The sequence below is a fragment of the Ptychodera flava genome, assembly GCF_041260155.1.
Source record: "Ptychodera flava strain L36383 chromosome 23 unlocalized genomic scaffold, AS_Pfla_20210202 Scaffold_23__1_contigs__length_28996876_pilon, whole genome shotgun sequence".
NCBI lineage: Eukaryota > Metazoa > Hemichordata > Enteropneusta > Ptychoderidae > Ptychodera > Ptychodera flava.
The window spans coordinates 24,724,141-24,739,093 of NW_027248277.1; the positions used below are offsets into that span (position 1 = coordinate 24,724,141).

Here is a 14,953-nt window from a genome sequence, read left to right on the forward strand (position 1 = left end):
TTGTCCCCGAGTCTGTCTGATAGCTCAGTAAAAAGCTTCGTGCTTTTCCGATTACTATATGTGTGTGTACTGTGTCTGTGTGTCGTCTGCTCAGTTTTGCTGTTGATTCGAGGGAAAAAAACATTAACTTTTTGAACTTATGCACATTCTGCAATGGTACATTATTCATTTTTGAAATGTGAACATTTTCTTTCTTCCAGTGGAGTACTTGTGATGTTTATCTAACCATTTCGATACATAAATTTTGTAACCCTTTTGTAATGTAAAGTGACATTAAAACCATCAGTGGAATGCCTGTTAAGTAATAAAATTAATACAGGTATTCTTTATTTTCTAAATTAATTTTTTAAAAAGTCTGTGATATTGACAATTGTTCTCGGTAAATGCATGCTCCCAAGAATTACAATAGTTTACACAAGCGCTTGTCGTTCGTCTCAAAACTATAATCATGTCAGAGACATTATCGCTCTTTCAAGTTACATACCTATGCATTTGCTATCATTTGCATAAAATCCAGAACAACATCGATACTCCTGTTTGTCTCTGAGAAGGAAATACATACATAATACAGACAATGTAATATCCCGGTATCTACACATGGGCGATTAAATTCGGTACTTGCATTAGGAAACACGACCATCCTAGCTATCACTGATATTTGGCATTCTTAACGACATGCTAAAACAGCTTAGTCAGCAACATTACGAAATTGTACTTGATTGGCATGTATACGTGTGTATCGTGATCATCACAAAGTGATTACAAAACCAAACATTTTGAAGTAAAGTGGAGTTATTTGCGATAAAATGAAGACTTGATTCTTGGTCTATAACTTCAGATTATTGGAAACAAAATTCAACAACATGAACGCTAAGAAATTATCTTTGATGTGATAACTTTTGTCTTGAGTAACCATTCAAATGGTACCATGTACGTTCTTTGTGCCAACAGTATGTGAGGAAATTACACTATATGACTGTGTATATCATGGATTGAACGAATATGATGTGTAACATACATTTGAAACGAATGGAGTGTGACGTAGGTTTTTCATATATCATCGGTTTTTAAGGGACTTTGAAAGAAACTTGATACAAAAGTTAATCATTGTCTTACACTGGGCAAAATGCTTGATATACAACAATGTATACACATATACTGATTCTGTACATGTGTCAAATCCGTTAAGTATACACGTACGTATACTAATAAAATGCAACAGTACAGTGTACACTTGGTGTACAAAGATCTGCATAGATATACGCTACACATATCAACGTATTGGAATGTTCCATATACAAAGATATACATTACGTATGCAATTAATATTGTGTTCCATATACGTCAATATACGTAAAAATACTGAATATATATCAAGCATTTTGTCAGGTGTTATTGGCTCATTACTCACTTTCCATGAAGAGAAAAAGACAAATCGTTGTTTAATTAATAACATACACTCCGATATGTTCTTTGAAAGTACCTTACCCTGCTGTTTTACTGTCACATGCTTGTGGGTCGTTCTTATCAACAGGTCCAACTCGTAATGCATCTGCTACGTCTGTTTGAAAACACAACTGGATGACAAAGAAAACTGGTAATATTGAAATCATGTTGTCTTCTCTCCGTCGATAGCGTTGTTGTATTACCTTTGCGTCTCGTCAGACGAACACATCGACGAGTTATTCTATCGCGACGATGGCTGTCTCTCGTTCGCAGAATTTGATAAAGGAGAACAATCACCGGTATAGTGTGAAGTCTTTCTGCAGAAGTTGAATCCTTCGCTGTCTGTGGTTGCCTCTCCGGTAATTCGAGTAATCAGAGTGGACCTAACTAGTACGTACATGGCTATTTATAGCAAAACGTGTCATTGCAACGCAGCTTTCATATTGACGAGAAAACTTGGTAGGTACTTCCTTGTCCTTCAAAGATTTGCTCTCAGAGGGCGCGCTCACCGAGACACGCAATGCGTTCGAATTTCATAGTCATAGCGACAGCAAACACGCAATAAATTTATGATTATGAATACTGTTGATAAACATTAAGTATTTCTATCATTATTATACAGTAACAATTTCCTGCTGCACTAGAATCCTGAATGATCATGTTTTTGTCTGCCAAATTTACGCATTTGTAGCACAGACCATCAGAAATATGGCAAATGTCACAATAGCTTTAATCTGTAGAAATGCCCAGTAACTTGATGCGCGATCTAACTGCCTCGGCAATCTCTCTAAACAGTAAATAATAGGAAGGGGCCGACTGCGAAGGTATAATTTATTAGTCAGAGCAAAGGGGTGGCTAAAATTTAATCCGCTCTTCACAATAAAATATTTCATATGAACCGAGAATACATAACGTTAAAGTATTTATCAACTTTCACCATGAACAGATTCGTAGAGACACTACCTAAGGCAATATAACGATAGCACTAAGGAAATTCATGATCAAGCTATTAAGAAACGGTATTATAATCAATGCAAAAAGGTAGGCAGATACATAAACTAGATATATATAGTCAAAGAGAAAAATAAATAGATCCATAGATGAACACTGCATGAAAACGCAATAATACAGATAAATTCACATTAATAAGTTGCCTGTATTATAGAATAATACATGTGAATTCACATGAATCCACATGAATACAGGCTTTCTGAATACAAGTAATGGATTATTAACTGTATTCACCTGTATATGCACTATTCAGCTAAAATACAGGCAATAATTCATGCTTATTCAGTAAGTATTATAGCGTTTTTATGCAGTGTGAGTAGTCAACATTAGACGAATGCATATACGTACATACATGCATAGATATATACATAGATACATAGAAACATACCGAGATACACAGATACATAAATACGTAAATACATACAACATAGATACATAGATACATACATAGATACATACATAGATACATAGATACATACATACATACATACATGCATACATACATGCAAATTGACAAGCAGGTGAACATAGAGTGATGAGAGATCAGTCAAAGATCACATTAATATAAAGTACACAATAAAAACATACTTGACGTAACGAGCTGCCTATTGTCTGTTGTATAAAGTCACAATTTAACTGTACACAATAACAATGCAGAGTATGCATGTAAGGGCTGTAGTTCTTAGTATGTCAACATGGAAAGTAAACTAACTCCAGTGACACTGAACACAAGTGCTAAAAACAAGCAAACGTTTAAAACTACGTGCCTTTAACATTTAATTATTTGATTCGTAAAATGTGTTTAGGCTTTCCACATGCATATTACGGACTTTATTTTACAGTTATATAACTTTCACCAACGTTTGACAACCCAAGATGTTAACTGTTTTAGGAGGTGTTTGCATGATACGGAATAATATATGCGGTTTATTTTGAACTTTATCACACGTAAATGTAAGTAAATGTAAACGTTTATCACATGAACTGGCCCGTATCACAACCAGTGTGACGTACACCAGTACACATAATAAATCCATATTACCCCTGTTGTACGTCATCAACCAGAACTTTTTCCCTGCATGGTACCATTCAATGTATCAAAATTTCAACTTGTGGAATTTATAAATAACAGTTTCTCCTTGGTGACAGGCCGCTTTTACTCATTAAATGAAAGTAATCCGCGTAAATAAAATCAAATCGCGACGAAATTCATGCAATTTGTTACAATAATTTTGATCCATCTACGTCAAAAGAGCCGCACAACTTCTCGCCTTCGGCTCGCGGCTCCGCGAAAAACACTCTTATACGATGACGTCAAACAGAGAAAAATACTATGAGATAATGTATATATGCATATCTTTGTATATGGAACATGTCAGTACGTTGATATCCGTAGCGTATATCTATGCAGATCAAGAGTATACGTAAAACAGATCTTTGCTCACCAAGTGTACACTGTACATACACATTTTATAAGTACATGTAAAATAAACATATTTGACACATGTACTGAATCAGTATATGTGATATATTGTTGTATATCAGCACTATGCCTAGTGAGTTTTTCTTCAGGAAACGAGTGACTTCGCCTTCTGTTTGTTATAATGACCATTTCTTTTGAGTAGCAGACGCACGTTGATCATGATTAATTTAATCAAGGATATTCTATATAGAGTATAATCATGAATAAATTTGTCAGAGGTGTTTTGAATTTTGTTTCATGTATTGTGTACAGTGTGACCATTTCGTTTTATATTGCTGTTGATGGACTGTCTTTTTGTTGTATTGGTACACATCCGTTCGTCAGTTTGCGAATTCACATCCTGATTTAGAGATTGACAGGTTGGGCCGATGATGAAGAACGACGATACATCAGGATCTGCAAGTTTCGTCTCAGAATGTCTTCGTGTTAGACCACTTTGAGCAGCTATATGGCATTTGTCGGCATCACCACTCTAGTTTATTTCCATGTATGCATCGTCTGTATTATGATCACCATTGTTTCTTTGGTGGTCATATTCCCTCACCAATCGCTGATACAACTGTGTCACAGAATTGGAAAGTGGTTCATAATTGTGTTGCTATCCAGTGTTTGTCTCTGTTATCTCAAGAATTTGCTGTACATTAGCTTGAACTGAAAACAAGTGAAAATATTGATAATGTACATTTCCAGGATCACTTAATGCTGTTTTAAAATGTAACAGACATGGACAATGCAACAATGTTTTAGAGTTCGATATTTTAACTTACTCCAGTCATTTTAAGTCCCCAAATTAGAAATCGGTATTGTCAAGCTGCCTGCAAATCAAACACAAAGCCTATACTAAAATGAATGTACAGTCAAATGTTCCGAGTCAAGATCCATTAGAAATAGATATATGTATCGATTGTGTTTATATTTTTTGCATTACCTGTTTTCCCAGTTAAAATAGGAATATTATTATCCCTCAAAACTATATTTTCATTCAATATTTTAAAATTGGATTTTCTTTCATATTATAAGCCCTCTTTATATTATAAAACATACTGTAAAATGATATAAAGTGTACTGGTATATCAAGTACATTTGAAACGTATTCGGAATAATCAAGAGGAAGAAGTATCTCAATGAAACAAAGATTTCTGAATAAAAATGTGTTTAAGCTTTCCACATGCATATCACGGACTTTATTTTATAGTTATATAACTACACCAACGTTTGACAACCCACGATGTTAAGTGTTTTAGGAGGTGTTTCCATGATACGGAATAATATATGCGGTTTATTTTTGAACTTTCAGGGTACGTGTTTAAAGGTTTACAGTTCATATCTTTCACGACTTCAACCATTATTTAAAAACACGTATATGTCAAAATGAACGACAGCAATTACGTATGCAATGAATATCACAATTAAAAATTATCAAATGCGACTTGGGTTGCAGCTGAAAAGTGTTGTTTCTTTCATTAATTTAAATATTCAACTATATGATATACAATGAAAATGCAAAATCAAAACATTATGTGCGATGTAAAGCAATTGATGTTCCCATTATTATCCACGGCTATATCTTAAAGCGACACTTTCATTGAATGTGAGTTAGATAATTCCCTATCCTCCGTAAAATAATAAACCACTGCTGATAAAAAAGGGACTTTGAAATAGCATGACAAGCCGAGTCTTTTGCATTCACAAAATTTTGTCCTGTCATCAGAGAGTCATTGGTGTATATGGTAACCTCTACAGTCAGGTATGTTATCGGAAACAACATAACATGGTTCAACATACATACGAATCATATTTGATAATAGAAATGATATTATTAATGTCATCAAAATATCTTTCTTTTCTACGACATTTTTCCTCAGAAACCAAGAGCAGCTGTTTTTTCCTTTGTTTTAAATTTTGTTAGTTTATGTCATAATACTTGTCCGGATTTCAATAAACTACGTTATACCTTTTAAAAACATACCAAAAGGGTGTTACGTTCGCAAATAAAAACATTAACAAATTTAAAACATAACATTGCAGGCTTTTAGTTCTTAACTTCAGGGTACTAAACAGTTTTGATAAAATTGCCAAATGACCTTTGACACATTTAAAGTCATATGTAATCAATAATGTACCCCTCCCGGCCGATGATCGACAAAAGCAAACTTTGCACATCATAATGTACGTGGTGAATATCGACAGAGTTCAACAATGTTATTCAAATGTTTAAATTTAATGAATAATTGTGTCTATAAATTTAATTTTTCATGGCTTCTTGAGATAAGTTATTGTGTTTTGGCGAAAGGGAAGACGGTACGGTTGACAAATATACTGGAAGGCTTTAGTCGCGAATTGTGTAATCGAAACCGATTATGAAAGTTGTCGCCGATCACAGCCGATGCATCAGAACTAGGTAACCGAGACGTTAGATCAATGGAGAGCCCATGGTCGTCATGTTTGTTGGTTGTAGTTGACCTTGGACTGAGACTTTGAATGACTACGGAGTCATTTCCGTAGACGCTGCTGGTAAAGGTTAATGACAGCTGCCGTTGTTGGCCTGTTGATGACTGGTTCGAGTAGTTTTTAACGCTTAACTCGTTTACGTGGCCAATAACGTACACAATGTGCGTGTGTCAAACCCAGCATCATCTAGGGGTTTGCAAGCGTACTGATTGTGTCTTACTTTCATGGTTTCACTTATACATCAACAAAGCGATCTAGTCATGATGTAAACAATGTAGTACTGCACTGTGCACACTGCACCGCAGTATGGCGGACGCAAGGACAGCTGAGAGCAAGCCAGACAGAGCAAATGACAATTGCATGAGGGAGGACTCAAAAGATTTGATAAATCGTACAGTAAGGCATTATTATCGATATTGTGCACCATTATCAAGATTTATCGTTGTATGTGTTACATGGCTTCCCTCACAATTTCCCCTTTTTACATGTTCAGTCCTTTATTAATTTACAAAGTTATCGATAATCAGATATATTATCAGTAATAATCAGGGATGTGACGTCACAAACCCACTTGTATTGTGAAAAGCTATAATATACTAGGTTACAATGAGCACTAAGTCTCCTCATACACTATGGGATTGACATTATGGGTGGTTCATGCTCACTTTAAATGAAGTCACCAGATTTAAACATCGTACGATTTTATATATATGAAAACGTATAAAAAAATTAGTGTATAATCATTATGACAATAACTTTTTTAATGTTCTCAGTTTCAGTATCTAGACAAATATGACGATAAACGTAATGCTAAACGAACAATAGGGAAAGAAAGACAAATGAAAAAAAATGTGTAGAGGGTAGTGTACTTGTTTGTGTAACAGACAAAATGTGAATGTGTCAATAATGTTTATTTCAGCTGCTCTTGTGGTTGATATTTAGAGATATCTTTAAACTAAAATTTGTATTGCGTTTTTGCACAATATTCTGGTGTGGAGACCTTCAGTCTACAACTTATGTGCTTATGACTATTACAGTTTGCACATTTTCAGATAAATACAGCCTACAATGTAGAATATTTTCAAAAAATGCTGAAAAGCAACAATCAAAGTAAAAAAGATTTATGTCTGCTTAAGGGAATACCTGCAATGTTTCGCTCATAGGGAATTTTACAGCTAAAAGTGGTAAATTAATGTAGTGTGTTTGTCCGATAATGCTTGGGTGAGCTCTCATTTACAAGGAACTTCTTTGGTAGTAACCATATCACCAAAATGACAAAAAAATGCTAGTTAATGCGAAAAAGTAGATATAAACCGTAAACACCTTAATATTGTAAAAAAGGTGCGAAAGAGGGAATAAATGCTTGGTTTATTTGAATATAATTTGAGATACTGTTTAAAAACCATATTATGGTACATCATTTTGTGTAGTGAAAAACAAGAATACAAAGTAGCTTGGTATATGGATTTAAGGTAGATTGCTCTGGAACGAATAATTAAAAACTAAACTTTTCTTCTTCTTTATTTGCAGAATCATTCAGAAGTCAGTTTAGTAAAATTAGGCTTTTTACCATATATTTTAGTCAAAATTATTATTTTGCCCCATACGGTCAACAGAGGGACAGCGGCCATTCTGAGTTACAAATATCAGTATTTTTGAGGTAATCCCTTTTTCTGTTACCAAAATTTGCATAATTGCGCTTAAACTTTTATTGCAATAACGAGATTGAAATGCTCGAAGGTTCGTTAAGGCTGGAGCAAAATTTCGAAAAAATGCTAGTTCGAAGATACCTGCTGCTTCTAGTAACATAACTAAATGTTTTTCTGTTGTCAGTCCAGTTAATGTTTACCAGTTACATAGAAATATACCTAAATATACTGTATGTGCTCTTGGGTACATGGTTATAGTAATGCATCTATAAAAATGTTTTGTTTTTTTGGTTTTTGTTTCATATTAAGTGAAGTTCTAAATAGCCAGCACCTGTACACTTATTTATTTTATTGCAAGTAATCTTTCTGCTCTACAAAACATAAAGAAGTTCAGACATTTTAGGTCGTTAAACACATCATTTTACATTTACAATACAGTATTATTTGCACTAGAATTCTAGTTCAGACCAGAAATCACTCGCGAACCACAACAATCAGTGTATGCATTTACCAGGTAAGCTGACTTCGTGAATAGTGTGTATCACAATTCTATTGGAAGTAGAGAAGGAAGCAAAAGTTAACATTCAAAGCCACACTAGTAACAAACCATCATAAGTTACAACTACTGACTCTCAGTAAAACATATCCAACTTAGACAAACAAATAACATATTGTGAGTAAAGAAACCTCTCTGTAAATGCTATAATTCGCTGCAAACACTGAGTACTTTACGAAATCTTTCTGACTCATACTTAGCGGTTACATTATGCCAAACTATAAAAAAACACAAACAATTTCCAATTTAAAATATTAATCAGAAGTTCAAATTCCTTAAATGTACATGTGTCTCCTAAATCAGTTCATGGACTTAGTGAGAATAGTAAATATCTTTACGTGATGAATATTACCAAACATATATTTTTAATCTCTGCTGAACAGCCTACGTTGATTCTTACTCAGTTTTGGTGACTACATGCGTATAAAACATTAAATATGTATTAGGATAAATATTAAATCAATTTCGTAATAGAAATACACATAAAATCTGTTTTTTAGCGGTGAGGCTCTTTCGAAATGACCGCCATTGTGGGTATTGTTTGCCGCTTTGCAAAGGTATAGGTCGAAGACATAAAAATATAAAATACTATAAAAACTCTATTTTACTATATGTAGCAAGTGTCTTTAACGTAAACATGAATAAAACATAATCTATTTTTTTACTTGATGCACTGGTTGATTTCAGTTTATACAACATACATGCACATTGAAATAATAATCTTTTTATTTCTACAAACGATTTTGAAGTGAACGACTGACTCGCAAACTATTCATCAAAATTCACTAGCAGTAACTTTTTCTTTGTACTTAATATGTAATTCCCGTTCGAATTTCCGTGCACAACAGCAAATGTTGCTCGTTCAGTGTTTTACTAATATACAAGACCAGTCATACAGTCCCATCGAATGATCACTTTTTCACAAAAAGAATCTTATGATCCCTTTAAATTAAAAATGCACAAAATGTGTATGACATTTCATCGAAACCATATCATGTATTGATTTGTATGTCTTATTTCACAAATTAAACCACCCAGGGTTCCCCAGATTTCGTTTGTAATAACGATAACAACCACATGATATGTGTATTCTTTAGGAGTAGATTTATGTTAGAAGAGTCCGTCTCGACCGAGATAAGATATCGAAGTTAATCTTTCGGGTTGGTAATGTACACATGTCAATAGTCACGAATTTCTGTGTCGCGTTACAAAATGCGAGATATAACAATTCACCCCATACGCAATATCACACATGTTTATATTAAAAAACATCAATAATTGTATTGGCAAAGAACGCTTAATATACTGCGGATGAAATGAGCAAGATATCTCTGTCAGGCAACGACGCGTACAGTAATGGAAGAGAATAACGGAAATTAGAGCCATACTGCCATCGTGAAGGTTCACTGTAATTTACGCAATAATGAGCCCTCTCCCAACCAATAATGGACGACAGCAAATTTGCACGACATAAAGTACGAGGGGAAGCAGAGTACTAATTATGAAGTGCAACATTGGTTGAGATCATTAGGGACCGTGAGGAGATACATTGCTGCTATTACTACAAAGTTTTGTCAACGCCAGTGAATTTGAAGATGTAGAAAACATATTTGCTACAATATTTGTTAAATCTGTTACATTATTAGTAACAATGGAGGAATATGACGTCAGGAAATCCACTGGTATCGACACTGCTATAACATAATTGTGAATAATGCAACATGAAATATTATGATGTTCCTGTTATCGAATATTTTAATGTTACCAAAACAAAACTTTAACGGAATGAAATATTGAGATTGCTTATCTATAAGAGGCAGGCATATTGGTAGAAACCTTCCTGAGAAAACAACATGAACGTTAAATGGCTATCCAACGTCACTGGTATTGTATAAAGTAAATGGTTCATAGGATAATATTACGGCATGAGTCACTGGAAAAAATGCTTGATATACGTCCAGTATATTTACGTATATTGACGCATATGGAACACAACAGTAATTGTGTACGCAATGTTTATCACATGAACTGGCCCGTATCACAACCTCTGTGACGTACACCAGCACACATAAGAAATCCATATTACCCCAGTTGTACGTCATCAACCGGAACTTTGTACTTGCATGGTACCATTTGGTGTATCAAAATTTCAACTTCGTGGCATTTATGAATGAAAGTATCTCCTGGGTGACGGGCCGCTTCACTCATTAAATGAAAGTCATCCGCGTAAATAAAACTAAAATCGCTACGAAGTTTATGCAATTTGTTACAATAATTTTGATCCATCTATGTCAAAACAGCCGCACACCTTTTCGCCTTCGGCTCGAACTTGTACGGCTCCGCGAAAAACACTCTTATACGATGACGTCAAAAAGAGAAAAATACTAAGGGATTATATATAAATATCATTGTATATCTATATTTGCCAATTCACATCCTGATGTAGAGATTTACAGCTTGGTCCGGTGATGAAGAACGACGATACATCATGATCTTCAAGTTTTGTTTCAGAATGTCTTCGTGTTAGACCACTTTAAGCAGCTACATGGCATTCATCGGCATCATCACTCTAGTTTATTTCCATGTATACATCATCTGTATTATGATCACCATTGTCTCGTTGCTGGTCAGATTCCCTTACCAATGGCTGATACACATGTATCACGGAATTGGAAAGTGGTTCATAATGGTGTTGTTGTCCAGTGTTTGTCTCTGTTACCTCAAGAATTTGCTGTATATTAGCTTGAACTGAAAATAAGTGAAAATATTGATAATGTACATTTCCAGGATCACTTAATGCTGTTTAAAAATGTACCAAGCATGGACAACGCAACGATGTTTTTAGAGTTCGATATTTCAACTTACTCCAGTCATTTTAAGGCTCAATATTATACATTCGTATTGTCAATATTGCCTGCCAATCAAATACAAAGCTATATAATGAAATAAAACGAATTTACAGTCATGATGCGAATCAAGAATATTTACCTGTTTTCGCAGGTATGTTGGAAATAGGAAGTATTATTGTACCTAAAAAGTATCTTTTTATGCAATATTTTAAAAATAACATTTTTTTCATATGATATGCCTTCTTTATATTGTAAAGCAGTACTGCACAATGGTATAAAGTGTACTGGTATATCCAGTGCATTTGAAACATTCGGAACAATCAAGAGGAAGAAGTATCTTGATGAAATGAAGATTTTTGAATATTAGAGGTTGGAGTAAGATTGCTATTAAAGATGAATGTAGTCGATAATGTAAACACTTAAAAGAGCTGGTGTTATTAAACCAAATAAATGTGTGGAATACGTTGGTATCTTTTTCATTATTTAGTATGCAAAGGCAAGTGAGATTACTAAAGTCTTTATGTTTCACATATTGATTACAGTGTGTCAATGTCGTTTTATTTTGCTGTCGATGGACTTTTCAATTTGTTTGACATATTTGTATTCATCTTTTCCACAGTTTTAAAATGCATATCCTGGCGTATAGATTGACAGCTGGGACCGATTATTAAAGGTTATTTTCATGTGTGAATTATTTGTATAATAATCACCATTGTCTCTTTGCTGGTCAGATTCCCTCACCAATGGCTGATAGACATGTGTCACTGAATTGGAAAGTGGCTCATAATGGCGTTGTTGTCCATTGTTTGTCTCCGTTACATCAAGAATTTGCTGTATACTAGCCTGGACTGAAAATAAGTGAACACAAAGATGGTAGAACTTTTTAGGATCATTGACAATATAGTTTAAAATTGTAATCGGCAACGTAACGATAGATTTAAGAGTTCAATATTTCAATTCCAATTATTTAGGTTCTCAAAATCTCAAAAGTCCAAAGTGTATTTGTGTTTGTCAATATTGCCTGCCAGTCATTGAACTGGAGGTACATTGACTTCCTACACAAAACATTAAATACAATGTGACTCGGCTTTTTCATTACCAGGTAATTTTCACCAACCTTCTCTAAATCATTTACATATCTGCACAGGTTTTTGACATTTTATACGTTGTTGAAAAAATAAATGCAGTATGGCAATATTTCTCATATAGTACATTTCTTTGTTCCAAATTCTCTTCAGACGCATAATATAACAAAGTGATTGGCATAGTTATTCTAAAAGACGCATCGGCACAACCACTCTAGCGTATTTCCATTTACGTATCATCTGAATCAAACTCACCATTGTCTCGTTGCTGGCCAGATTCCCTCACTAATGGCTGATACACATGTGTCATGGAATTGGAAAGTGATTCATAATGCCGTTGTTGTCCATTGTTTGTCTCCGTTACCCCGAGTATTTGCTGCCAATCAGTTTGAACTGAAAATAAGTGACAATAAAGATAGAAGACGTTTTCAGGATCAATTAATGTCATTCAAAATTGTAATGGGCAATATAGCGATTGCTTTTAAAGTTCGATATTTCGACTCAAGTGATTCAGAAATAACAAAGTTTGAAATCGATGTTTATTCATTGAAAGCGATAGAAACTGAAAATTTACATTTTTCATTTACATTTCATTCATTTACATTTTTTAAATATTGATTGATATTTAAATACAAGCCCTATAAATAACTATAACGAATTTACTGTTAAATGCTCCTAATCTAGAATATATTCATCTTCAAATGCCCCTTAATGAACTGAAGGTACAGTGACTACCTATTCAAAACTCTAAATAGTTACTGGCTTTGATGTTTATTATTCCCTATTTGTTTACGTATCTGCACAGGTTTTTGACAATTTATAAGTCATTGAAAAAATAATTGCATAATGACAATATTCGTCATATGTTACTCCACGAACAAATGATATAACTCAATGATTTGCATAATAATTCTAAAGGTATCGCACGCAGCAGGTCTCTCTTTTTCGAAAGAGAAAATTATATCATGAATAAAACTATAAGAAAGTATTAAAATGTGAGTGTGCGGATGATTTAATTCGTTTGTTATGTAATTGTCACGCATTCTACTACTATTCAAATTAAATTCAAATCACAGTATTTTAATTAACGTATAGTTATAGGCGTCCACATACAAACCTGCAGTTGAACTCTTCTCAACTGTCATTTCCAATGATTCCCTTTGTGTTTTTGGGTATGTAGTGGTATCATTGATGTATCTGTGGAGGAATGTGGGTTTAACACAGTACAAGAGTTTGTATTGCCTACTATGGGTGACATGCAAAACAACTGTCAAATGTACGGGAAGACAATGCCAAAACAGTCATCTGTGAACAGAAGAGACCAATAATAACAAAGTCTCTGAGGCAAAATTATTTTCTAAGGTCTCTATTTGTCCTGCTGTCGTACAAATGAAGAAAATCTTACAGCGAAATGATGCCAGTCGTGCAGTTTGGAATCTCACCATTATATCCGCGTACTTGATTGAGTGACAGATAAAAAACATAAAGATCAATGAGTGCGGTTAAAGGTAAGGGTAATTTTAATATCGGTCGTCACAGTAACATAACAAAACAAAAGGAGTCCGTCCAAACGAAACCAGACAGTTCCACCTACACAAGTTCCCGTAAATTGGGGTGGAGAATAAACCAAGGAGATTCGTTAATTAGAGATTATACTCCCAAACAACATATTTAAACCACGTTTTCCTATATATTGATTTAACAAGAAAATTGATTAAGAAACAAGAAACACTAAACTAATGTGCTGAAATGTTGAACAAATCCAATGATCATATATTTTTTCAAACCACGTTGAACGATAAGCGAGACTTTGTTCAAACAGCCGCAAATTCCACAGTCAATCAGTGATGCGATGAAACAAATGTACATTTGTAATTCGCTGCTCTCCCCTTTGGCACGTTTTACTTTCTTGAAGTAGTGCCATAACAGAAATACTTGTTGGAGCTTGTTACGACAGCAGCGGTGGTTGCCGTGATGGTTGTAACTCAGGTGGTAGAGGATGAACAAGCTTGGTTGTTTCTAGTAAACTTGGTGATTTTGCATCCATACGGTGATAATCTGCAGTGGACTCTTAAATTTTATGCCTGTCATTGCTCTGCTGCTAGCGGTACGTGGGGACAGCAGAAATGTTGTACTGGAGTTGAAAAAAAAACGTGATGTTGTATTACCGTAGTAATAATATGGCAGCGGATACATCAATTTTGGGTAATGTTGACAGGCCATCATACTACTAGTAGTTGCAATGGGTGTTGGTGTTGATACAATCCTCGCATTGAGTTTCTTTACATACAGTTTCTGCCGGGCTTAGTTTGCGATTCTACTTTCGTCGAGATCGTTTCATGATCTGGACGACACTGTTAGGCCAACATTGTATTTGGTGTTGCTTTCCAATAGCTCATGCACATGTTGTGTCGGGTTTTTTT

General features: G+C 34.4%; 1 protein-coding gene across 1 annotated transcript; it reads right to left on the minus strand.

The window, feature by feature from the left end:
- Positions 1–10,140: 10,140 nt before the first annotated feature.
- On the minus strand, positions 10,141–13,721 carry LOC139124141 (uncharacterized). Its single transcript, XM_070690280.1, has 4 exons — positions 13,648–13,721; positions 12,786–12,923; positions 12,156–12,293; positions 10,141–11,344 (listed from the first exon to the last, which is right to left on the minus strand). Exons 1-4 carry the CDS (start codon positions 13,673–13,675, stop codon positions 11,166–11,168), a joined length of 483 nt encoding a protein of 160 aa, XP_070546381.1. The 5' UTR covers positions 13,676–13,721; the 3' UTR covers positions 10,141–11,165.
- Between the last annotated feature and the right edge of the window lie 1,232 nt (positions 13,722–14,953).

What these genes read in the sequence shown, in the direction of transcription:
- LOC139124141 (XM_070690280.1), bottom strand. Translation starts at nt 13,675, where the DNA reads ATGACAGTTGAGAAGAGTTCAACTGCAG. An exon ending in TGAGAAGAGTTCAACTGCAG is followed by an intron (nt 12,924 to 13,647) that starts GTTTGTATGTGG and finishes ACTTATTTTCAG; the next exon opens with TTCAAACTGATTGGCAGCAA. An exon ending in TGACCAGCAAAGAGACAATG is followed by an intron (nt 11,345 to 12,155) that starts GTGATTATTATA and finishes ACTTATTTTCAG; the next exon opens with TTCAAGCTAATATACAGCAA.